We start from the raw sequence: 27,372 nt of genomic DNA on the forward strand, positions 1-27,372 counted from the left end.
ACAATCTATAAAACTTAGAAGTTTTGACTCATAAAAAATTTGCCTCTGTTAGCATTAACTAGCCCTCCCTCCCGGAAAGAAATCACTTAATCGTAGCCGCAAAAATCACCAAAGTATTTTTACGGGTCTACAGACCCTATTTTTGGCCTTGTTCAGTATAAGAACTGCGGATGAAGAATTTACTAATGCATCGACATCAAACACCTTCGTAGTCATATACACAATTAAGCAGTTGCGAAGAGAAAGCCTGAAAAAAAACTGAATTCAAAGCATGACCTGTGCGGTACTACCAGGTGGAATGCTCTACGCACTGAGCTATCAAGCCAATTAGAAGCTGGTCACTTTGTTCGAGTGCCATTCAAACTTTGCAATAAATAAACACAGTTAAATAATGATTCACGATGGAACAGACTGCTTCTACCAAGCGACCAACTAATTAACAAACAGCTGATAAAACACTTAACTAGCACGGAAGTTAACACTAGTTCACGAGTTTCAGCAACTCGTACCTGCGAATATACAGTTAGACTCCGCTAATTCGAACCCGGTTATTTCGAAGTCAAAACCATTTCCCTTTGATTTACCCTTCAGTAATTTTCTATCGGCTATTTCGAACCACTTTTCTTTTCACCTGAGAGTTCGAAATAGTGGGGTTGAACTGTATTGTGACTATTCAGTGCAATGCGTAAACGGAATCGGGAGTGCACTTAAGAATTCACGAGCGAATCGTAGGTTATTAAAGACATCTTTTCTAGCAGTAAACATGACATAGTGCATGTTCGGCTAACTATGAAGACCGGACCTTGAACATACAGAATTGTTTGTTAAACAATGTTTATTGCGGAAACCGCAGTCGTAAGTGTGCCTTGAGGGCGTGGACATCTGTTGAATTATCGCGAATTGAGCATTCGTTTCTAAAACTCGTTTTTCTCTCCTCCGCTTACGTTAAAACTCTGAAACAGAAAAGATATAAGTTAAACTGTTCTAATTGATTTCGAAAGAAGCGTCAGTAACGCTGGTTGTTTCGTGACAACACCCGGTTATTAAATAAACCCTTCTAGCTAATGGCTGTTACAGCTCGCATATGATTGGAAGTTCACGGTTTTCAGCGTTCTGAGCCACTCGAGCAGACATAAAAACACCAGCAATTGTGGAATAATCATCTCTGAAATCCTATCCATTTGGTGCTAACAACAAAAACAAAACTAACTGCGCCTGAAAAAGGTGCTTTTGAAAATGACGAGTTTACCTCCCATTGACCTTCCACCCATTATATCCCCGACGAAGAAAGCTCTTCGTTACTTTCTAGAGAAGAAAGAAGATGAACTCAAACAGTTGAATGAACGCCTTGACGTTTACATTAAAAAAGTCAAAACTTTGGAGGATTCGAACAGCCACCTGACAGACGAGAAGAAGAAGTTGATAGCCGAGATCACTGTATTGATGATGAGCAAAGAAAAGGAGATTAAGCAGTTTGAATCGAGGCTAGAGGATGCAAATCGACTGTACGACGAGATTTTAAGAGAGAGAGCCCGCCTTCATACCGAGAACAGGAAAAACGCGGCACTGGCTGATGAATACAAGAAGAAGTAAGTAATATTATGTCTTTTACACACTTTTCTTGTGTTTTATAGTAACAGACTGGGTGTCATCCTAATGCACAACACAGCAGTTCTCTTGACAAGTACATTTTATTGTGTGTAGTGATAAGAATTTCTTTCTCGCTCCAAGTTGTAAAAATATTCCACGATGAGTTCTATTTCCTAGTTTGTGGCAATCGGCGATAAGCCCGCAAAAATTTATCGTAGCTGTACTCTAAGGTGTTTCAAAACTGGACTATTGTGTACTACTGTGCAAGACGTCGCGAAAGGGTTTCGCTTCCCTTCTGTGTTGCCATTACTATGTTAGGCATGTCTAACTGCCTAGCTGCCAATCAAATGCGGGATCAAACCGCAAGGAATTGACATGCACTCACGCATTATTGTGCGAACCAGAAAACCGTGGACTCTTTGTAATGGCTTTGACATGTTAATTGGATAGTTACCAATCAGATATGAGATCAAACTGTTAGGTGCATAACCGTCGGTTGAAGCCCGGTCCTCACTTGCGACGCAAGCAGAAGCACAGGCATGAGAAGCTTATGTGCTAGTGGGGACGGCCACGACATAAGCATAAGCGTTCTTCTCGGTGTTCTATCCAGTGAAGACATGGTTGGCATAAGCATAAATTTAAGTGCTTGCTGATTGGCTGAACTCTTTCGCTTATAGATCGTTTTGAATATCGAAATCTTTATTTCAGGACAGACGGGAAAGTTTATTTTTGAAGCAATAAATGAATTCAGATATCCATTAAATTTACCATGGAATTTATTACTTCATTTCTGAGTTCACTGTTTTAGTCTTCGACTCTGTATTTAACAAACAGACGAGCCCGCGTATTCTATACCTAATAACAGTAGCATAATTTAGCACAACTTGTATTTTAATTGCAATGACTTGCCACATTATGCGAAGTTAATGTGCCTACTCCATCACGTCCAGCTTATTCGCTAGCAGCACTGTACGAGACTTACGGATTGTTTTTATAATTGTATTGACAATTAATACTTGCTAATAGGCGGCTACTAAACTTTCTTGTCACCTCAAAGGCTTGATAAACAGATCGAAGCGAACAAGGTGACTGAAGATGCCTTGAAAACTGCTCAGTGGCAACTTTCTGAAAAAGAAGGACAGCTAGTGGCAAGAAATCAGGAAATTAAGAACTTAGAAGTTAAAATACTGGAGCTAATGAAAGAGCGCCAAGAACTGAAGGACGCCTTGGAAGTAACTAAATTCGACCTTGAACAAGAGACCCTCTTAAAGATGGACCTTGAAAGCAAATTACTGTCCAAGGAAACAGAACTGGTTTCTATGAAGGAAACATACGAAAAGGTAATGGGTTTTAACTATCGACAAAAACATGTAGTTTTGAAATGACGCTTTAACCTGCGCAAGCTGTTAGAAAACATATTTCAATTTTCTCGCATCAGAACCTGTTCAGATTTAAAACACGTTCCGTTTAGATCCATTAATCTTGTACTTAAGATTAAATTTTGGCGTTAAGAGACTAGGAGCATTTCTACTCCCCTCCTGGATGTTGCGTGTAATTATTAAACATCAAGGGTCTCGGGGAAACAAACCTCAGTGTTTTCCTTGGGGCCAGTCATTGAGTGCTTATTATCTCTTGCCTGCCTCTTGGGATACTAATTGTACACCTGGGTGGAGAGAGGCACCGTAGCACCGTAAGGCACTGCGAGAATAAAGTATCGGCCCGCTCAAGAACACAACCCAATGACCCCAGCCAGCGCTCGAACCCGGACCGCTCGATCCGGAATTTAACGCACTGACCATTAGTCTCTTCCAGGCGTTCAGTTAGTTGGGGCGCAGCGCGAAAAACGGCGAGCGAAAAAAATAGGGGAGACGCGCGCGAGCGAAAGCGAAAGAACTTTTTTCGCCTTCTCTCGCCGCGCTTCTGACCTATTTTTTTCGCTCGCTGTGCATGTATTGCAATCTTTTCTCTTTAGGATATAGTTGGGATCCGCGGCCAGTTACGAATCGCAGAGGCAAAGCGCTTTGAAGTTGAATCGAAAATGAAGACACGTTATGAAGAAATGTTGGCCCAACAGCTGCAAGAACTGAGGAACGAACTTGAGACACGTCACAATTCAAAGGTAGAGAGAAATACAGTGCAACCTCTCCTTACGGACACCTTTCTTTTACGGACAAAAATTCACTTCTTAATTTGATTCCAAAAAACCGGATTTCGTAAGCCTCTCCTCTAATACAGACATTGACCTCTGCGCCTTATTCTTGAAAGATGAAGTGAATATCTTCTGCGGTTCCAAACACCGAGAAATTAAGAGAGGATTAAGAGTTTATTCCCTAAGAAGGCCTTGTATACCCAACGTAATCCCCTCTCAAGGTATTCTCTCTCACCACTGGTTTCCGAAATTTCCCAATTCCTTCCCCACGTGGGGAAGGAACGCGTGACGAGCCCTAAGAGCGTCTGCGTGGGAGGCTTCCCCCAGTTGGGATTCTTAATAGTTTACGTTCTATGTGCAATATTTGGCTGTTTATTTTCAGTGTCCTCACTTATAGCACAGTAGGGTTAAATACATTTGACACTTAAATAAAGCCATTTATTTCGTGGAGGCAGCGTGGCCGAGTGGTTAGGGCGCCGGACTTGAAATCCGGAGGTCGCGGGTTTAAGTCCCACTCTGACCACTTAGCTGGAGTTGTGATAAGTTAATAAAGATGGTGAATTTTAAGCTCGGTAATGAAATGTGAAGGTGAATTAATCAACGCTATCGAATTCGTCGTGAGTAGTGATAAGTTAATAAAGATGGTGAATTTTAAGCTCGGTAATGAAATGTGAAGGTGAATTAATCAACATGACACGAGCGCGGGACAAAGAAAAATTCTGAGTCCCCGACAGGAATCGAACCCATGACCTCCCGAACACCGATAGCGTTGATCCTAGCAGTATGCAGGACACCTGTCATATATGAACTCAGTTAAATGCTCTCCATGAGTTCTCGTAGCTTAGTGGATAGAGCGCCCGCCCGGTGTTCGGGAGGTCATGGGTTCGATTCCTGTCGGGGACTCAGAATTTTTCTTTGTCCCACGCTCGTGTCATGTTGATTAATTCACCTTCACATTAGCTGGAGTTGTTTCTCGGTAGACCCTAGTTCAGCTCCTCGGTCATGCTTGTAAATAGCCAACTGGTCTGCCTCCCGCCAGTTGGGATTTTTAACTATGTTATGTTCATTTGCATTATTTGTTTCATCATTTGGTTTCATTGGCCCTGAAAAACCCCATTGGGGGAGTGGTCAATTAAGATATTTATTTATTTATTTATTTATTTATTATTTATTCATTTATTTACCTATTCATTGATTGATTGATTGATTGATTATTTTATTCAATGAGGATGTATTCGTTTACAGAGACACTAATGATGGTTACGTGATCTCTTTTGTTTCGCAGTCTGGTTGAAAACCCAAGTAAAAACGCGAAATAAGCATCATTCAAACATTATCCTTTGCTAGGCTCAAAACTTTAGCCTGTTCAAGGCTCTCGGCCAGTGGGGACGATCGAAAAAGCGGGCGGACGACGAGCAGGGCCTGGGACTGTTCCCGCTCGTCGCCCGCCGGCTTTTTCGATCGTCACCACTGACCAAGAGCCTGGAACAGGCTATCGGAACGTTAGCTGGTAATGAATCTTTAGAGACGGTTCCTGTATCAATATTGCTTTCAGTATGATGAGTTGCAGCAGAAGTCTTTACTAGCTGTGGCAGAGTTGACAACTGTTCGAGAAGAGAAAAGAACTTGGTCCATAAATGTCGAAAATCTCAGATTAGATCTGAGCCAGTGGCAGTCCAAGGTAATATAGAAATTTATTACATGGCTTGTGTTCGGAACCGATATAACGCTTGCTCTGATTGGCTCATCCTAAGACATTACTCTCCCGTAATGCCGACGGACTTATCACGAGCCTGCAAAAACAAAGCAAAAAGCCAACTTATTGACGTCGATCGTTCGGTCTTACGGGAAAATCTCAAACCTCGGCCTTGCCGTATTGACCGAGCGATAGCGAGGTCAATAGGGCAAGGTCTGGGTTTGAGATTTCCCATAAAGACCAAACGATCGAGGTCAATAAGTAGTTAATAATTTAGTTTCCGCTTTTGAAGATCTTTGACCAGAATGTTGTTTTTATACTATTGGCAATGCCTTTGTGTCATAAGCAATGCTTTTATATGCTCTGAAGAGGGACTAGTTTCCGCAGAAAGGGTTTTACTGCATTTTCGGGTGACTCAAATCACTTTCCTCATTGTCAACTTGAAATGACTAAATTAAGCAAAAAATTAATAAATAAATAAATAAATAACAGCAAACACAACACTAATGCGGTGTAATACGGTCAAAACTGTCCTTGCAACTTGCAGTGCAACATTGTTGCATTGTGAGTGGTAAAACGTTTTTACGCGTTTTGTACCCTTGTTGCAAGTTGCAGCAACATGCTGCTGAAAGTTAAACCCTTGTCTTTTTTGCGCAGTATGATTTTGCAACTCACATCAGAGGTAGTACTCTTCAACTTGTAATGCAGCAATGCATGATACACATCTACTTAATTAAAAGAAAATGTTTCCCGTATCACCCAGCTTCGACCTTTGGACTAGATATTTGAACATAAACTGGCGGGTCCTGCACTTTTACGTTTTCAGTGTGACGAGCTGCAGCAGATGTACTCAAAAGATTGGGAAGAGTTGTCAAATGCCCGAGAAGAAAACAGACATTTGAGCATTGCTATCGAAAATCTCAAGTCACAGATAGGCCAGTGGGAGTCTAAGGTAAACTGGAAATAAATCATTTACACTTTGTTTGCTGTAGTGAGAAAATAAATCCCTACGTACATGTCTCTCGTTGCTTGCACTCTTTTTCCTTTTTTAAGAATACATTTTTTAAAAATATCGAGGCTAAAATTTGCGAAATTTTAAGAATATTTTGAGAATAAACCAGACTGAGATTTTGAAAAGAATATAATTTTTTGTGTTGAAAATTTGTAAATACAATACAATTATGTGTTTTTAACTAAACCGTGTAAAAATTATTCCTTCTCCAAACGGGAAAACCAGCCAAAATACAGGAAAAAACAGCCCTAGCTGTATCTTCGATCTAATAACATTTCTGCAAGAAGTTCTGTGTGTCATATTACTGCAATCTGGCTCAAAAATGGCTTCAACGCTATGAAAGTCATGATAGAACAGATAATTTGACGTTTTGTTGACATGGTCCAATTTTTATTACTATTCAGCCTGGGCCGAAAAAACAGTATTCTTACAGAAAAAGAGTGTATTTAGAGATAAAAATGTAAAAATTCATTATTGATTATCTCAGAATGCAAGCTTGTTACTGAAAATTGAAGACTTAGAAAAACTGCGAGTAGCCGACAACAGGAGGTCTGCTGAAATCATCGCTCAGAGAGATGCTGTCATCAAAGAACGCAACCAGTGGATTCTAACCAACCATGAATACGATGAAGAACTGATGCCCGAAGTGAAGAAAGCGCTGGACTCGGATATTAAAGATTACAGAAGGATGATAGAAGACGAAGAAGGAAGGTGTGGTAACCTAAACATGCCCGTGAAGCCTTATAATCTCAAACATAGGTTTTGTCACTTTTCAGTGTAATATAAAAGTACGGTAAATGGTTTTTTTCTGTCGGTGTTTATTGCACGTTTTATTAGAGAGGAAACTGTTACATGCTTTATTTTCTACTTTCCTCAAATGGCGTCAGCTAACTCTTGTTACGTTAGAATTTGAGAACATCGAGCAAAATTAAACTTTTCTTACTTTGCTGAGTAAAAACCTTCCCATGAGAAGATTTTCCGACTTTCCACGGGGCACATTCAAAGACCAAGTAAAGTACAAAGTTTCAGTCATCATGATAACTGTCACCACCTTATATTTGTCTTTTCGCAATTAAGCAGATGAATAATATGAACACATTTCCTTTTTACGGGATAACTTTCGTCGAATAAATTATTTGTGGACCTTTATCGATAATAAGACATAACGAAAATAAAACTCACGCAAAAGTAAAAGGCTACCTTTGAATCGTAATTGGCTAAAAATAGGTAAACTGGTACATCGCGTAGAATGGCCGGACATCGTTACTTATTCATGAGCACCGAAGCGGCAAGATTTGAATGCGAATGTAGTTTGAATGGCCAAGAATAAGAGAGAAAAGGCTCTAATTTGCCTGCAGGACATTGATAAAACACAATTTCCTGACTTTCCTAAGTCCCACTTAATGTTTTGAACAACGGGCTTTTCATGAGGAATGCTATATCTACAATTGTAGCCAAAAAATGTGAAGTTTTACGAAGTTTTTCCACTAGCTTTCTGCGTTCGAAAATTGGGAACAAACCGGCTTTTTCAGAGGGGAACATGTGACCGATACGAAGTGAGGAGCGATTTTTAAGTGAGACTGGCTTCAAAACAGTGAACGACGGGAAATAAAAGTTTGACGTTTTTCTTAACTGATCCCGTCTTTACTTTGTAAATCGGAGTAAAATAACGACTAGCTGACATTTAAAATTGCGAGTTGGAAGTGCGTTTAAATATGGCGCGTCTTTGCTTAGTGAGCCATTAGGGAGTTTACGAAAACACGACGGCAACGTCGAGGACAACGTCGATTAAAAAATGAATTTATATTTTACCTACGAATCTCGTGATACTCTTAAGTCATTTGCTTTGTTTATCACTGTCAAAACTGCCGCAAAACCAAATCCGGAACACAGCGATAAATTTGAAATAAAAATTTAAAAAATTAGCCGTCGTGGTTCACATTCTCTAGACAACCCAAAATTTGGTCAGTTCACGTTGTTGTCTTGCAGAGAACGGCAAAGAAAAGTACCAAGAATTATAAAGCACGTGCACAGCCATTGTTCTGCTCATTAATTCTTTTGTTCAGTGACGTTCCCGTTGCCGTTGCCGTCGTGGTTTCGTAAACTCCCTATTGTTTGAAGCACACGACTGCATAACAATGGCTGTCTAAAAGTTACCATATCTTTTCAAAAAAATCACTCAGTCGTTAAATGCGAATCATTGGTCAGTAGCCCGCCAACTTTAAAACTCATAGAACGACTGCTTGACTCGAGCTATTTTTCGTTTCCACTTTAGAGTTCGAAATAGCGGGGTTCAACTGTATTTGCATAACATAACGAAAAAACTAAATCCGTTCGAGCGAGCACGATCCAATCCGCGCTATCTTTATATTTTGCAAACATAAGCGAGCGCGACTTTGCCATTTTCAAAGAAACTTAATCGAACGCGATCCAAGAATAACATGATAGTTAGTTTGAAGCAGCTTTCAAGCAACTCTTTCCAACGAATCAACCAAACATTGTAAAACTAAGGATTTTGACACAAACGATTGTTTTGCTCACGCGACGAGAAGAGAGCACACCATTTCCTTTCTTTTAGGCGGATCAATAACAAAATTTTCACTCATGTTTTTCAGGCAGAAGCGGTAAATTTACTTTGAGAGTTGCGGACAATAGCGAAAACAATGCCACGAAAACTTCATTGTTTCGATGCTCCGCCCTCTTCAAGTTAATGAGCATGGCTTTATTCCTTACGGAGAATAGCACGAGTTTATCTTAACCAATGAGACTTTCCCCCTTGTGTCCAACTTGCGTTTATTTGAATAATAATAGGCGATATGATATACCTAAAATATTTCATGAACTGTAAGTAAATGTCCCGAAAACAATGGGCATTCTGCGCGATGAACTAAAACCTAAGGAATCGTATGTGGTCTATATCACCCATTATTATATGGCTGTGTCTCACAAGGACTGGGAACTACCGAATTCACGAATTTGATTGGCTGAAATCGATATTGACCGCGGGTTAGATTTTCCCATCTAGACCGGCATCTAGACCGGTTTCATTTTGCGTTGAAAAAGTAGCAGACTAAAATACAAAAATGTTCACCATTTTCTTTTATTTTCTTCTCAATCATTTATGGAAGTGCCAAAAAGCCTGATGACAAAAAAAAAAAAGTAAAGAGGACGAGCAAATTTCGGCAGGTTTAAGTTAAGCTCATCGCCGTTCGCAAGCAAAATGTTAGCAAACCAGTTACATTAAACGAATTAAAGTCTTCTTCTTTGCCATATAATAAACATCTTATTGACCGAGCTAAGTCGGTCTGCATGGGAGAATCTTAACCTCGGTCGTGTGTACAGACCTCACTGCGTTTGGTCTGTACTCACGACCTCGGTCAAGATTCTCCCATACAGACCTCCAGCTCGGTTAATAAGAGCTAAATATAGCTCTCCCTCATGTGACCCGCCTCTGGGCTTTAAAATACTTATCTAATGATAAATTTCATTTTTCAGGTTGAACATGAATAGACTTAAACGTAGACGCATTGAATTCGAAGGAACGGCATGCATTCAGATTGAGGAGGCAAGCATCGATGGAAAATTTGTGAAGTTGTTCAACAGTGGAACTAAAGTAAGTTAATTTGCAGGGTTATAAAATATGTGGCGCTTCAAGTTTTCCATCGAGGTAACAGGTACACCTGTTGACGAGGAATTCCGGTCACCCAGTCAGAAAAAAGCCCGCAGTATTTTTTCTGGATGTTGCTGATCGACTGGTCGCTTCCTCGTAGAGGTTAAACAAAAAATCTAACGCCGCTTCAGGGCTTTTGTTTCCTCGAACTTTGCAAGAGAGAGTTTGAATCGAAAATGTTCAAGACTTGTGTAAGGAATCGCTTTGAAAAGGGCGGTGAAAACAAGATAAGATAAGATAAGAACTTTATTAACGTGTCGAAGTCGCTAGCAAACTTACAAGCTGATAAATAGGTGGATAACAGATAACAATCATTAAATCATGAATGCATATGCGGAGAACGAGCTTAATTTTTAACAAACAAAGTAACTTTATCATTTCCGAGTTGTAGGTATTGCGAGAATTTTCACTCCTTTTTGCCCACTCTTATTTTTTTCTAAGTCCGCTGACCATTGTAGCAGTAGCCGTCGCTGGCGCATCGTAGTCGGTATCACTGTTCAAGTGTTGTTTTGAATGTGGAGGTTATGCGGCCACTAAGTGATTTGTTGTAATGTCGCCGGTCGCTCTTCGACTCGGTAGTCAGTTAGAGCAAGCATAACTCGGGTGAGTTAAAAAATACTCGACGAACTTTCGAATGATTTAGGTTCGAAGCCAGGAATTTACGAGTTTTGCTGATTTTCACATCTGTCCAGGTTCCAGTCTGACAGTTTTTAATCGCCTTCTGACCCAAGTTATCCTCCTTTCCTACCTCTCTAGGGTAGCAAAGATTTAATGTAAATCTGAACGGTTTGTACTATATATACGTATTCGAAAATAATATATTTGTACATAATTTTTTTTAGTAATCATGTAATTTTGTTTGTTTTGTTCAGGATTTTCCTCTTGGTGGATGGAGTGTGGAAAGATCAGTTGATGGTGAACCACCGGTCATTTATAGGTTCACTCCCAAATATGTTTTGAAAAGTGGGTCTTATGTCACAGTAAGTTAAAAATCTGGTAACTTTGTCACTCGCTAACTTTTAAGTTTTGAATAAGTCGATGCCGGAGTTTTAGATATTTTTCTGTTGATTTTCACTAACTACTCTGAAAATCATAGAAAAGATATGTAAAGTTATCGAAGGGCCACGGCTAGAATAGATCAGGACAAACATAATAAAACAATGTTTTAAACGTTCTCTTGCAATAGATGGATTAAAATTTACAATCTTTTGACTGTTCGACTACTTGATTAAACAGAAAGGCCCGAATAAACCTTCTCAGCAGAATTGGGGTCAAGAGGCCCTCAGTAGATCCGTCATTGTTAGCCAGTCTCCAAAATCAATGATTTTATCTCAAACTCGAACCTTTGTGTATTTTAGATCTGGGCATCCAAAGGTGGTGGTCAGCACAAGCCACCGACACATCTGGTTTTCAAACAGAAGGCAAGCTGGGGTGTTGGCAAAGAAACAAAAACAGTTCTAAGGGACTCTGATGGACAGGTTCGTGTCCTTGTTTGCCAGTTTGCTGTCGAGGATGTAAAGGAACGAACGTTCTATAATTTACCGTTTGGAATACCTTTTCACGATTTGGTGTTTGCACCCTCATAACTATTATTTGTTTCCCAGAATTTTCCAGGTGCAGATTTCGAAAGCTCTGTTACAGTATTGATAAATGAGATACAAAGAATCGATCGCCTTTTAGCAACATTAAACTGTACACTGGTTAAAGTAATATCATTAGGTTATTTAATAGAAATGACTGTTTTCTGTCTGCACCCAAAGATGCAGCAGTCCCACGTCAGTGTTACTTAGTTCAATACATTTTTTTTTTTTTCAGGAAGCAGCTTCTGAAGAACATGAAGAAGTGAGTATGTCCTGTTAGATAGAGATTCCCTTCTCTTTCTGCTCGGTGAGAACCGAGAGTGAACTTCTGCTCGCAACTGCTCCGTTGTTTGATCAGCCGCCGTTCATAACGGGGACGAAGAAATTAAGAACACTCGTTTTTGACCATTTTTAACCGCTTTACAACGGAGAATAGAAAATTTGCGAACAGTATTAATCACCATACGTTTCATGATTTTTTTCCACAGATAATTTATGACGAGTGGCTGTCTCTACCTTTGCCGATTACATCTCGTCCATAACAAATTATTAAATCACCTTTGTATTTGTTGGGGTATTTATTTTCCTTTTTGTGTTCCTTTTTAGGTAGACGGCAAATTATCCAGAATAGAAGACGGCGAAAGGTGTGAGAAACTATCACCATGTTGTTGAAACCTGATACATACTTTATTTTAAAATCCCACTTCCCTGTAATGTCCGTCAGTTTACTTCCACTAGAATTCACGAACATCGTGCAAAATTGGTCAGTAAAAATTTTTTGGACTATCATTTTGCGATATCCACGAGGCGCACACTAAAAATAAAATTAGCACAAAGGTTTCAGTCATTAAAACAAAGTTTTATTGTCAATAATACGAGCAGTAACAAATCAAAACCAAACCTTGACCGGTTATTATTTTGTGTTTTTACCATACCCAAACTGATTCGCAATTATGAATAGAGGGGGTAAGTTTCTAAAGAAACTGTGTTGCTGCGTCGATGGGGAGTATAACAAGATAATTTGGTTTTATCAACTGGGTTGATTATGTAAATTGGCCACCGTAAAAAGATTCGAAAGCTGACGTTTCGAGCGTCGAGCGTTTCGTCGGAGCGAATCAATCAGATGCCGTGTCTACTGTCCTAATATCCTGCGATATCAAGTCACTGACCTGATAAGGCTACGATATCATGGTCACTTGGCCGAATTTCGGTACGGTAAATACCTAATCGTACCTCCTTGGTACGCTTTGAAGCATATCAGGTTCGTTTGGTCTCGCCATGAGTATTTTGGTTCGCCAAAATACAAACCATGGCTCGACAAGATTCAGCTGATATGCCGCCGAAGCGTACCAAAAAGGCACGATTAGGTGTAAATTGCAACTGAATATCATAGTTATATTTCCTTTCCGTTGATTGATCGTCCCGGCTACAAACTTATGCGAATCTTTAAAGATACTCGACTATAATAAATAAATCCACGCAAAAATAAGAGGCCTATGATAGGTGATTGATTAAATTTTCAACTGGTAGCCATCAACTGATCAGTTTAACTGATTGTCCGATGAACTCAGGTATTTTAATAAAAGCGTTCCCCGATGTGACCTGTGTTTGCCAGTATAAGTTCCTTGGGCTATAAAATACGTATCTAATGATAAATGTCATCTTTCAGGTCACCTGGTCTGAAACGTATGCGTAGGCGAGTGGAAGTAAATGAACATTCCAGTGAGGGATGGATTCAGATTGAGGAAGCAAACATTGAAGGCAAATTTGTCAAGTTGTTCAACAGTGGACCTAAAGTAAGTAACCCACATGGTTGTTAAAATACTGATATGGCTCTTCACGTTCTCGCGAAGGAATGGGAACCTATTGAAAATGAATTCCAGTCTCCGAAACCGGAATGAGCCTGCGGTGTTTGCCTGGATCGTTGCTAACCAACTGATCGCTTGTTGACAGCGGTTAAAACAAAAGTCCAACGCCGCTTCTGTTTTTCGTCGCATCGAACTTTGCAAGAGTTTGAATCGAAATATACAAGACGTTTGTCGGGAAACGTTATGAACATTATAAAAACGTTCTAAAAAAGTAGTGGATAAAGATAACGATTGTAAAATCATCCACGCGTATGTCGAGGGCAAACTTCACTTTTCAGAAGGAGACTGATTTCATAAAAATGAGACTTTTATAGGCGCAGTTGTGGTGGGAATCGTACGCAGTCAGAGCGTTTGATTACTGTCGTGAGAGCTCCACAGTGGCATGACAACTGTTTGACAATTCATGGCTTTCTGCTTGATGTGGCGGGATGAGAAAATTAAGAACCTACCTTTATGAGTGCTTCCAAAAAAAACATCACAGTTGAAAAAAGAACACATCAGATGAATTACTTCCAAATAGGAAAGGTGGTCTAGATCCGGCAAAAGGTCTCTGTCTGGCAGTCTCTAATTGGCTTCTACGTATCAGAGTTCAGAGGAAGTGAACATTCAGTCGAAAATAATATATTATACATGGTAATTACTCTTAGTAACCTTGTTAGTGTGTTTGTTTGTTCAGGATTTTCCTCTTGGTGGATGGAGTGTTGAAAGATCAGTTGACGGTGAACCACCGGTCACTTATAAGTTCACTTCTAAATATGTTTTGAAAAGTGGATCTCATGTCACAGTGAGTTAAAACTTCTTGTTAAGGATGTTTCCTCTGATGTGTGATGCAATGACTGTTTTATATTAAAAACTCAACTGTTAGACATTTTCTATTCATATTCAAACTTCTCAGCCAATAGAGGAGCAGGTTACTTTGGATTTTCTCACCTCCAACTTGCATTACTAAACTACTCTAAAAATTTGCAAATATACCGAGGGGCCACAGCTTAGATGAATCGTCACAGAAAAATGGTTTAGAAAACCATCTTTGGCTAAAAATAGAGTAACCTATACAAGTTTTCGACTGCCAATTACCGTCGTGTTGAAGACTATAGCAGACCTACAGGTCACCTATCAACAGTGCCCAAGACATCTAATACTTCACGGAGATCAACTTGAAAAAAGAAATGGTTCAGATAAACCTTCTCATCAGAAATGGGGGCCAAGGGTCCCTCAGTAGATCCAGAACAGAACCAGTCTCCAAAATCAATGAATTTATCTCAAACTCAAACTTTTGTGAATTGTAGATCTGGGCATCCAAAGGTGCTGGTCAGCACAAGCCACCAACAGATCTAGTTTTCAAACAGAAGGCAAGCTGGGGTGTTGGCAAAGAAACAAAGACAGTTCTAAGGGACTCTGATGGACAGGTTTGTAAAGAATGTAAAGAAAGCGGTAATGTTCTTTAATTGGTATGAGTCGATCAATGTACTTAGAATACCTTTAAATTTCACGATTGGTCTTTGCACATTTTTATAACAATTATGTGTTCTCCTGAATTTCCCGTTGCAGCTTTCGAAAACTTACAGTACCGATGAACGAGGTGTAAGGAATCAAAGAGTCGATTGGATTTTATCCAAAATTAAACAGTACAATGTTTAAAGTAACGTTAATAATTCTTCTAACTGAAACATAAACTGTAATTACTTCGCTTTCTCTGTTGCCCATCGACGCAGCAATACTTATTTCAAAATATCTTTTTTTGTTCAGGAAGCAGCTTCTGAAGTATATGAAGAAGTGACTATCAGTAGGACTGGCGAACCTGACACTCAAGTAAAAATGACGCAATTCAAAATCTTTCAGTTAAAACTTCTTGCTATATCACCTTGTTTATCTCTGCTACATTTATTTTTTATGTTTGCAGGAAGAAGCTACTTTGATCCGTGAAGATGTGAGAGTCATAAGGACTGGCGAAGCTGACAGACAAGCAGCAACCATAAAAACTCTCGCGGTAAGTGCTGCGGTGGTACCATATATGGTACACATGCCTTATAAGGAACATTACAAGTTGCCCACATTCATGCTCAATGCCGATCTTCGACCCTCACACTTCCAATTATATTAATTAGTGCCCAAGGGCTGGAAATTGCATTGCCCTATCTTTATATCCGAGTTTAATTTTTGGGTTGTTAGTTAATCTTAACTAACAACTAAAAGTGAACTAAAAGTGGCTTTACGGGCCCGAAAAGTTTCCGGGGCTTTCGAGAAACGGTCCCTAGGACTCGAACCCGAACCGCTCTATCCGGAGACGAGCGCACTAACCATGAGGCCACCGCGTCTCTACGTGAAACCACCATGCCTCAGTATAAATGCCCATTCAGGTTACACTGCTACACTGCTCACTGCACTTTTTTTCTCAGAGCGATGGAAATGCAAAAACAAAAAGGAAAAAAAACAAGTTGTTAGCTTGTATGCACAGAGCTCGATGGGATGTCTCGTGGTTCTTCTTTTCCACGTTCTTTTGGTGTCGGTAGAAAAATTTGAACAGTGCTAGTCCAGCCCTTCATGTAACGCTTTGTTCCAGAGATAATTTATGACGAGAGTTTGTAGTCACGTTTTACTAAATCTATTAGATCCACTTTTTATTTCTTAATGTAATTTATCTTCCTTTTTGTTTCTCTTTTCCTTTTTAGGAACGCCATGGAGGCGACTGTACAATTCAGTAGAAATCAGTTGTGATTTCGCGTTTTGAATTTTGAGCGTTTTCAGCTTTCCGTGAGTCCCATGCTCTTAGAATAAAACAGTGTGAATCCAGTGTGTCGACTAAGTCGAGCTAAGCTGTTAGTCTACGTGTGTTTTTTAGACGATCAGCTCCCCGATGCCCATATCTTAAAGACAACTGCTGAGAATTGAAGGATTAAAGTTTTTGAGTTAGTGATTTATTGTATGCAACGTTGGCTCATAGGGAAGAACTGAACAGAACGATGGAGACTTTAAAGGTGCATTTGTATACAATTAAGGTATCCTATCGTTTAACCTAAAATTGTGAAGAGGACATGGCAATGCATAACAATCTTGTAATAATGCCTTCTGCCATTTGTTGGTCTCACTGCTTTAAAAGCCAGATTAATTCCTCTTCTTTGGGTTTAGTTTGCCAATAAAACGACAGTGTGAGTGTATGTGTGCGTTTTTTGAAAATCAGTACTCAGTATGAGACCAGATTGCTTTTGAAGCCTCTCGCCGATGCAGAGTTTGCCTATATATATCATAAATAAACATTGGTAAATGACAACTCGGACTAATATTTTATGCTTCTGTGATGTTTATTAATTTGCTATTTGTTATGTTACTTTTCCCCCAATCAACCACAATGCAACACTCGACTGACGGAAACAAGACTTCTGTTATTTGAACGATATGACGTGTCAAGAGCACTTTTTCATTTGAGTTGCGTAAAAGAATCACTAAGCGGGGTAATAGAGAGCGAAGTGATGTTACTCTACCGAAGAGCTGACTCCCCAGGAAGAACTTCCATATAAAAAGAACGAGGGTGCTTGTCGTACCTTTCAGAGGTTAAAAAAGAGGTTTTGGTACCAATAAGGGTGTTTACCCTTCGCGGTACCTTTTAGGGTATTGAGCCGAAAAAAGTTAATGTCAGTTAATGTATAGTTTTAGAATTGGTACCTCTTAGGGGTGAAAGAAATTTCAAGCCACGCCGGTACCTCTAAGGGGCTCTTTTCGAAATTTCCGACGAGTAACCCATCCCTTTTATACGGGACTCCTCCGAGGGGCTAATAGTTGTTTTGTCAGCTGATAAAATCTACAGCTGAAGCGTGTTTCAATTCAACTTCGGTCGTTCGGACTCTAACTCTACATATGGAAGACTACTATAAGCTTGAAAAATTCCCCAATTAGCTAAGAACGTCGCTGTTCTACGCCCGGGGAAGGGAGTCCCATATAAAAAGGACAGGGGTGCTCGTCGGAAATTTTGAAAAGAACTCCTAAGAGTTACCAAGATACTGTTTTGTGGGCGTGGCTTGAAATGTTTTTCACCCCTGAAAGGTACTAATTCTAAAACAACAAATTATCTCCTGTCATATTTTTTCGGCTCAATACCCTAAAACGTACTGTAAAAGCTCCCGCTGTGGACCTTTTGAGGCTAAACACTCTAAGAGGTACCAAAATCGCTTAAGGGTAAAAAAAAAAAAAAGCGGTTTTGAAGGGACGACAAGCATCCCCGTCATTTTTATATGGGAGTCCCCACCCTGGCGTTTTACCCTTGGAAGCACGTAAATCAGTTTGCTCCCAGTACGGGAGGTTTCCACACGTGTATTATTACCACAAAGTCGAACTTTGCTTTGTCTCTTGCTTAAGAGAATGATTTGAAGTGAGTACAAAGATTGATCGACAGAATGGCAAATATTGTGTACCCAAAATATGTTAACAACGATCTAAGATTAATTTATAGGTGAACACGAACGGCAAGAGTTCCTCGTGAGAAAGGGTCGAAACACATTAAAGAAAACAATTCTTTTTGGGGGTCATCTCCAGTTCATCTTCTCCTTCAAGAATGATCAATCCCTTAGAATCAGTGAGGAACGCGTAGAGGACAGAATTTCCAGCAAGCCACTGATTCTCAATAGCAATATCCATTAACTTTGCAAAGTCAGACGATTTGGGGTTATATTAAATTTTGGAGTGCTCTTGTGTTTGTTTATTTTTCTTTTTGACCTTGGACAACCATTTTGTGTAGATTTTTGTATACAATGCCATAGGTGCCACTGCCCCACATGCATTGTATTCACCTGATGTTTCTTGTGAAGTTTTTTTTACAGAATCTCTGTTAACATCATTATCATTATCATTAGCCGTAATCCCCTGGGGTATATTAACACTGGGCCGGAATCTCAGTTAACACGTCTGTGAAAATACCTGCTTTTGAAAGCAAAATTACTATACAGCTGTGGTTTATACTTCTGTCTTGGCTTCCGTTGCCAGTTTGGTCACGCTAAGTAATTGTAACATGAGAATTGCTTGGCTTGTTTGTCAGTTCTTCTGTGTTGCGTGACATGGATCATATCAGTGTGTGACTGCATCGCCTGAAACACCCGAAGGGGTAGTCCCTTATATGGGTTAGATAGATAGTGCAGCCAGAAAGGGTATGATTTTTGGCTGTTTTGGTCTGAATAGGGTATAATTTGTGTGTAAAGTGGGGTTGACAGCACACTAATCCTGCGTTCGGTGAAGTTTGTACATTTATCATTTTCTTTAGCCTGCATGGCAGGCCGTACAGGGGGAGGGAAAGGGTCAAAATGAGCGCGGGAGGATCGACCCTACCATCACGCGCTCGGTGTGCTCGATCCTGCTTCGTGCGCTCGTTTTTTTCCCTTTCCCTCCCCTTCGGACACCTGCCACGCAGGCTACCATTTTCTTTTGATTTTTGGTCTCTCGACCCTTCTCCTATGTAATAAAATCATACAAACATTTCCTTTAACATTGTCAGAACTAGGAAACTGATTATGAAATGGGGTATCGAATATCTGGTCAGGTCTGAAAAGGGTCGGAGGGAAAATCGGAGATTTTGGTCTGAAATAAGGTAAGAGTTTCGGAAAGCGGGCTGCACACCACCAACCTCCTGGCATCAGGTTGCGATTAATTCGCTTATCCTTCATTGAAAATTATGCCCTGTTTAATCTAACAACACGAAAATGGTCTTGGAAAGACAGGAAGAGGAAAGAAACAACCTCGTCGAGGAGAAGGCCCCAGGGACGGGTTCAGTACTGACGGGGTCTGGGTGCTACTCGCGACTATAATAGTAACAGGGCCGAAAATTGTCCTGGGTAATTCATACTGAAGTCAAAATGGAGGTAATTTCTTGGCCAGGCGATTGGAATCTTCCCTCCATAGACATCAGCTGTTTAGAAGTTTTGGTTCGTAAATTAATCTCTTTCACGAGTTTTGTTTTAGCCAAATATCTCATGCTTCTCTTTTTTTCCCATAGGCTTACGCTAAATTTGCTGAGTGTCCGCTAAGAGTTAATCGATGCAACAATCCTTGGAAATCTCCTGTAGGTAAGCGTTGAGCCTTCGCTTTATAGCTACCAGTAAGAGGTCTAAACAACAGGAAACAGGCCAGAAACAATCTTCTACCCCGGTACGTTGCATCTGCAGCTTCACAATACTTATAGTTAATTAATAAAGACGATAGGAAGAGAAATAGTTTCCTAATTATAAGCAAATGTTTTCATGGTTTTGGTATCAAATTGGTATTAAGCTTATTACAATACGTTTGCATTTCTTAAGGAGAATTCCCAGTTTTACAATCCGGTGAAGATATTTTAACAACACCAAGCAAGATCATGGATTACATGAGGGAAAAAGTAGGTATATTCCGGTAGTTACATTTTTTTAAAATTATTTTCATTTGAATGTACACATTATTTGGAAAACTAACATAACTCACAATACTAACATTACTGACAATACTAACATTTCTTACGATACGAACATTACGTTCAAAATTACCTGTAATACTACTTACAATAGTGACTATACTTACAGTACTAATTTTACTTGCACTACTAACACTTCGTAATATACTAATAGTCACATTGCTTACAATACAAACAAATGTTTAAAAATTGGTGTGTGGTCACCCTTCAACATTGAAAATATACCAAGAACAGTTTTGATCACAGCCTGCATTTTGTCAACAAAATGAACACTGCTATATCGGTTTGAAAATGAATACTGATATATGGGTTAAAAAGGTAAAGATGATGGACTGTACGCAAACCTGTGTTGTTACTCAGTTGTTCTTGAATATTGCATGTTCTTTACATGTGTAGTATATCTTGCACGTGTAGTGAGAAGACTATGAAGGCTTGAAATTCTATTCCTAAAGAACGATTATGGCTTGACCACTTTGTTAAAAACACAGAAGAATATTCCCCAGTAATGCAAAATTCTGGTGGAGAGCAATTGTGTGGCACTGGGTAATTTTTAAGGTGAAATGTTATGGCAGTTTTTATTCTGAATCTGCTCTTTGTACCTAGGCTGCATTTTATGCACAGTCTGCAGTTTGTAGGCTGCTGTCTGCAGTTGTCATTTTGTACTGGTAAAAAGTTACGTCTGTATACAAGCCATGAAGTAGTTCATCAGGCTGGAGCTTTATACCAGTTTCTGTAGCATGAAGCTACTAGGAGTATTTCTGACCTCCTGGATGGGATGCTAGTCCATAGCAGGGTTACCCCCCTAGCATTAAATTCGCTAGTCCCCATTTTTACACCTGGGTGGAGAGAGGCACTGTGAGAGTAAAGTGTCTTGCCCAAGAATGTAACAAAATGTGCCTAGCGAGGGCTTGAACCCAGACTGCTTGATCTGGAGATGAGTGCACTAACCATGAGGCCAGTGCGTCTCCACCCATTTTGTACTGACTGATATATAGATGTGTAACCCCAAGGAGCTATAGGGCTATCTTTGCTGACATCATTATTTTACATTTTTTGGCTAATTGACATGCTAATTTGTATAGAGAATGTTTCAAGCTAGATACAAATTGACTCCAAATAGTTAAGAGCTGGTAGAACTTATTACATGGTGAAATCTTGGGTCTCTTGGGTGCAACATTGAAAACGTTTTGGTACCTGTAATATTTCTTGAAGTTTCTACATGTATATTGGATGTTTTGATTTTGATGTCTGATATCACCTTCAAATATGAGGTCTGTTTGATGGTTTTCAAACTACAGTAGGATCATAATAAGCCATGAATTTTGATATTTGATGTGGTCAAAATATTTGGCAAACTGTCCTGTGAACCTTATGCGCTGGCCCAAACCATTACTGGAAAGAAGCATTGTATCACAACCCAAATATTTGATATGAAGGAGACTACCAGTTATGCTCCCTTGAAATGTCAGTATTGGCATGCAGAAGAACCAAAGGCAAATTATAAAATGTGAGGTGGTAACCAACAGACATGTAATGAAGTTGCCCCATTGTTGTTACCTCTTATGGCCTAAGAGCCTGGTCTCGCATTCTTTTGGTGAAAAAATGTAGTCCCAAGAACTAACAAATTGCTTTTCAGGCAGTTACTTATATTATGGATCCACTATGTATGTAAATCCAGATCCATCATTATAAAAATGAATCCCCGGGTGGGGTGGGGGGGCACTGCCATATATGGGCTATATAGGTATGTGCCGCTGTAAAGGGTATAGTTTTCAAGCAGTTTACTCTAGCACAGGGTATATAAATCAGAGCGTTTGGGTCTAGAATAGGGTATCATTTTTCACAAAAGTGACTGGTTGGTTGAAGATTTTATCTAGAGTAAGGAAACCAGAAATTGCACTCAAAAATATAAAAAAATCAAATCGGCAAGTTTAAATTTACGCAAATCAGCCTCAACAGTGTCAATAGATAGGGGGATTTGGGGAGTTTACTCTAGTATAGGTTAGCAAAATTCAGCTGAACTAGCTCTGATATAGGCTAAGGGTTCCGGGGTCACAGCGGCACATCCCCACCCAGAAATTCCCAAAGTACCCCCCCGGGAATGAATCGCATCCATTGTCACAAAAATAAAGTGTTTACAGGGCTCGAAGAAAACTTAAATTCCAGCTTGCCCTTTGGCAAGTATCTCTCAAGTAATGCTTGCACTGGGCAAGAAATAGTTTGCTCTTTTAATGATGTAGTTGGCAGACAACTTGCCTGATCCCTTGCCCATCGGACTAGTGAGACTGAAAAGGTACTTTTTTTCCCCAGAACTTCAATGCTGATTATCAGTTGACAGCCAAACAGGGGGCAGATACTCTTGCATTTGTTTCTCTGGTTCGGAACAAACTGTATCCAGCAATTGTAAGTTATACTTATTACGATTTGTAAATAATTATTTATGTGATCATTTTGAATGGGTTGTATGTAATATCCTTCATGTTACCTCTTATGCATCAGAATTGTCTTCAAATAATGGTACATAACTTTAGAATTAAATTTGCTGACTTTCAGTTTCCCCATTGATGTCCAACCTTACAAAATATGCCTAAAATACTAACCGGTAATTGGCATGAAAAACAATTGGGAGAACATACCCAAGATGCCTTATCTTAACTAATGACATGGTCTAGACATATTTCCTAACCCCTCAACCCCTAAATATAGCAAATTAATAATATTATTTTGAAAACCAGGGTTTAAATGAGGTCCGGACACTAGACAAATTGACTGGCTGTGAGGATGATTTGACCATCTAGAGGAAAGGTTTTCTTTTAAAGAAGATCAGTTCAAAAAGTTTTGCCTGCTTGTTAAACTAGTTGCCTTCCTGGTGAAAAACAGAACAAAAGATCTCTCTAGACAGCTAGATGGAACCATTCAAAGTTATATTAAAAATTACTTGCGGAAACCCACCATATCAACAAATCAAATTTTCTTTTGTTGATCACTGTAGGTAGGTGAAAGTAACACTATGCTTGACCTTGCAGTCATTTACATTTTGGGTGGATAATAAGAATTACACCAAATTCACTCGTCCATGGTATGCACGTAGATTGCCATTTCCTTTGAACTATTTCATTCCTGGGCGGATCTCAAGACAGACAAGATGGCAAATATCTGATGGAATGTATTCAGAGGAAACAGATGATGTACTGGAAAATAAGGTTTGTCTGTGAATGATTCAGGAGCTATTTTTTGTCTTAAAGGGTTCTCAGTAGAATTTTTCACAGGTGACCAATAGCGCATATTAACAGGCAGAATAAAGCAAGGCCAAAGGGCCGACCCAACCTGGACGGGGCCGGGGCCATGCCCCCCACCCCCCAGAAAATTTTGAAATTATAGGCTGCCAAAGATGCCTTTTCATGCAATTTTTTTTTTGGGGGGGGGGGGGTAAAGGGTTGCAGTTAAGTACTTGTTGAACTTATGGAAAACAAGTTGTTTGAGAGCGTAAAATTAGATGTAGCATGTGTTTTCTGAATCAATAAAATATATGAAAATGCACACAAAAGAAAATGTTACTATCCGAATGACCAATATTTAAATGAAATAGTAGCATATACCACAACACTGTGTATCTGGATTAACTGGAACAGGCAGCTACATATTTGTCTTTACAGCCGGCAGAATTCCACCGGCTGGGGGTTTCTATTGAGAAAAAAATTGAAATAAGGTTACTGAATTTATAGCTTGCAAATTAGTGTAAGTAAGTTTATGTGCTTTAAGAGAGTCAAGTCAAGTCAAGTCAAGTCAAAGTGCACACAGCTTCAGTTGTTATCAAGACTGTGATGGCCATGTTATTGCATTAGATCAAACTGAATTCCTAGTTTGATATGATGTCATGATTAGTTGTTGTGTAATTTCAGCTTTTTAAGGATGCCTTGGAATGTTTTAAACTGTTATCTACTCTGCTGGATGGAAAAGAGTTTTTCTTTGGAGACAGGTGACATCACGTTCTTCCTTTGATTCTTACTATGTACATATGCAGTTTGTTAGTCCAGAGTGCACTATTAGGATGATTTAGAGAGCTGCTGTCCACTAAACTGCTAACCATCTCACCTGCTAACCAGCTAAAGCGGTTAGGTGTTAACGTTAAATTAATGTTTGTTTAAATTTGTCTAATTTGCAGTCGGGTTTGATACTTTAACGTCTTACTCATTAAACACAGTGAAAGAGTACAAAGAAGAAGGCTTCTGATGATACTGAGGCTTACACTGTATCTCTGGCTTTTGTAGCATGTTTTGGATACAAGTCCATTACAGGCTAACCCCCCAGCATTGAACTGTCTAGCATAAATAGAAAAACAATGCACTGACCCTGACTAGAGCTTGAACCAGGTACACTCAGTCCTGAGTCCAGCACCCAAACAATAAGGCCACTACACCTCCCTCCATAAGGATAAAAACAGACCTCAACTTTAAAAGCTTCACATTTATCCTCTTAAAACGATAATGTTATTTTATTTTCTATGTATTATTTTTCCAGTCCAACCACCCTTGATGCAGTGGTGTTTGCTCACCTTGCAGTGATCTGGAAAGCGCGTTTGCCAAATAATAAGTTGTGTAATTACTTGCAAGGATATGATAACTTGTGCTCATTCTGTGGTCGTATATTACAGCGCTACTTTCCACCAGAGGAAGAAGGTAAGCATGTTCAAAATATTTTAGCAGAATTTTCCTGCATTTACAGATCAAGCCTTTAAGGGGTTGATTCTTTACACAAGCTACATGTAATTTTGATTTCAGAGTCAGCACTAAAAAGTAGTCTTACAACACTAGAAAAGGGAAATGAAACATTGGTAAGCATAACAAGAGTACATTGATGATGTTATTTTTGCTTTTAGAACAGCAACAGTCACAGTCATCTTCCGACCAAGATGACACATCAGACTCAACTGAAAAGCGTAACAAATGGCTTGCTTTTGGTGTGGCTGCCCTGGCCATGACACTGTACGCACTGTCCACTGGCTTGGTTCAAGTAGAAATTAGAAGAACTGAAGAATTTGATGACTTGGAATCATCTACTCCCGACATGCCTGCATTTATGTCTGGAGAGCAAGAGAACAGTGAAGAAAATACCTCAGGTTGAAATGGATTTACTTTTGATCCGGCTGTAGACAGATGTATAAAATTTGAAACTACATAGCACTACAGTCACTGAAATTACTGTGGCAGTATAACTAAGGTGATTCCTTAGTATTACATTGCGCATCCCTACTGCGCACGATTTTCGCGTCATTAGCGCGCGCACATGAGTGCGTGCGCGTACAGAACGTAAGAAATTTCCCTCAAACTAAGCTCGATAGCGAAGTAAATGCTCCTTTTCTCTTAAACGAGCACGGTGACCCCCACTTTTTATTTCATAATTTCAATGAGAACAATATCCTCAATAACTGAGAAAAAAATTAGCAGAAATCTATGGCTACTTTTTTGGCAATTGAAATGCATACTACAATCTCGTTCCCAGAGTCTTCGTTCCCCTTGACCAGCGGTCGGAAAACGAGAGCTCTGGGAGCAACCATTTCAGGCATGCGCCATAAACGCAGACTGCGCAGTGAAACCGGATGGACAGAATCACCAGAATTCGGTTATTTCAAAATGGTTTATTTTGTGCATACTACAGAAGGAGTCATAACGGGCCCAACGGCGCATGTCCAAATTGTTTCCTTTAAAGGATAAAAAATGCAGGGTATTTTAAGACATTTTTTTCTGGGACGTAGATGAATAAACAATCAAAGAAAGTCAAACTCTGTGTAATATAACACGTTGCTTTGAAAAATAATCCAGCTTATTTGTTGCGCACGGAGATGACCAAAAGTCACCTAAATAACCGTATTTGTCAGCATTGTGGCGTAGAAACAAGCACGGTGACCCCCTCTTTTTGCTACGTTTTTAATATCTCCTTGTCCTGTAACAACAGCATACCAAGTTTCATCGGAAATCTATGGCGGGTTCTTTTACTAGGGGATCACCTTAAGAAACTCTGTGGACGTGTGGGCAGATGTAACAGCCTAATGGTCGGTGCCCTGGACTCCTGATCAAGGGGCACAAGTTCAAGCTCGGACCGGAGTCATTGCATTTGCAGAAAAAAATTACTCTTAAAGTGAACCTCTGCTGACTCCACCTAGGTAATAACAAGTATTACCAGACTTGTGGCATCAGCAAATACACTACAATGTGAGATCAATCGGATTCATTAAAGCTGAACGTCTACTGATATGAATTAAATTGGAAATGTATGTATACTTACCTGGAAATATAGCCTCTCAAACCTAAACCGGCTGGGAGGGATGAGAACCTGATGCATTCGCAGACTGGAATTATTCGACTTACACTGTAGAAGTGGGGCCTTATATGTGCCAGCCTTTTTTTTTTTTTTGACACTTTAATTGTGATTAATAATACTTACAAACAATGGTACGTCTACTTACACTATTTACAAAAGTAATACAACTACTAAAGTCCGTTATATTACCGACAAAACGTTTTTATACAGTTCAATTACTTACGCACTAATTACAATTCAATGCAATTACAGGTGTTACTTACAATAGTACAATTTGCATAACTTACTCTACAAAACAATACGATTACTTATTTAACTTACGATACCACTTCTTACACTACTTACAAAATAATATGATTACTGATGCTATTTAAATTCATATTAAGGCAATGAGCAACAAAATAAAAGATTCATTCATATTAAAATAAAAAGGCAATAAAATAAGATGGGCATAATTATATTGGAGTGAGCACCCATTTCTTTTCAAAGAAGTTTTTCTTGTTGATATTTTTTTCAGTTTCATATTTAATCTTAAGTTTTGATTGCAGTCCTTGAATTTTAAGAAGTGTTTGGCTGCTTCTGCAGTCCCACAAAAATAATTTTCCAATTACTATGAAATAGTTTAATAAATTTGATAAAGGGCATTGTTTGGATAAAACTCCAAAAAAAACGTTTTGTGCAGAAAGATGGATTGGCCGATAGATGGTACCAGTACGATTCGAAATCAGGTTTAGGTAACTGGTTTGTACTAGCTGACATTGTGGCGAACGGCGATGAGCTGAACTTAATTCTGCCAAAGTTTGCTCGTCCTCATTACTTTTTTTTCTCATCAGGATTTTTGGCACTTCCATAAATAAATATCGTTAGAAGAAAATAGACAATGATTTTGCATTTTAGGCCCAGTTCAGACGCCGAACTTTTCATGAGCCGAACTTAATTCGAATTTGGACCGACCCAAATTACCAAAAGCACACCTGTTGATTCAGACGTCGAACTTAATTCGCCGAACTTTATTTAGTTTAAACCAAAACACATCGAAATGTCAGCGATTTTCAG

General features: G+C 39.4%; 2 protein-coding genes across 2 annotated transcripts; both read left to right on the forward strand.

The window, feature by feature from the left end:
- Positions 1 to 553: 553 nt before the first annotated feature.
- LOC110053287 (lamin-B1-like) lies at positions 554 to 16,836 on the forward strand. The gene is made up of 17 exons (XM_089295296.1): positions 554 to 1,589; positions 2,648 to 2,930; positions 3,563 to 3,709; positions 5,295 to 5,420; positions 6,262 to 6,387; positions 6,935 to 7,158; positions 9,943 to 10,060; positions 10,990 to 11,097; positions 11,476 to 11,595; positions 11,933 to 11,959; positions 12,304 to 12,341; positions 13,367 to 13,493; positions 14,242 to 14,349; positions 14,855 to 14,974; positions 15,315 to 15,377; positions 15,469 to 15,555; positions 16,238 to 16,836. Exons 1-17 carry the CDS (start codon positions 1,237 to 1,239, stop codon positions 16,268 to 16,270), a joined length of 2,208 nt encoding a protein of 735 aa, XP_089151422.1. The 5' UTR covers positions 554 to 1,236; the 3' UTR covers positions 16,271 to 16,836.
- A 2,550-nt stretch (positions 16,837 to 19,386) lies between these two features.
- On the forward strand, positions 19,387 to 26,774 carry LOC110053338 (metaxin-1-like). Its single transcript, XM_020759562.2, has 8 exons — positions 19,387 to 19,474; positions 19,546 to 19,615; positions 19,847 to 19,923; positions 22,306 to 22,398; positions 23,022 to 23,198; positions 23,898 to 23,974; positions 24,517 to 24,674; positions 24,875 to 26,774. Exons 1-8 carry the CDS (start codon positions 19,406 to 19,408, stop codon positions 25,117 to 25,119), a joined length of 966 nt encoding a protein of 321 aa, XP_020615221.1. The 5' UTR covers positions 19,387 to 19,405; the 3' UTR covers positions 25,120 to 26,774.
- The last annotated feature ends 598 nt before the right edge of the window (positions 26,775 to 27,372 follow it).

Source organism: Orbicella faveolata, unplaced genomic scaffold (genome assembly GCF_042242905.1).
Source record: "Orbicella faveolata isolate gen_17 unplaced genomic scaffold, um_ofav_v1 contig_26, whole genome shotgun sequence".
Lineage (NCBI taxonomy): Eukaryota > Metazoa > Cnidaria > Anthozoa > Scleractinia > Merulinidae > Orbicella > Orbicella faveolata.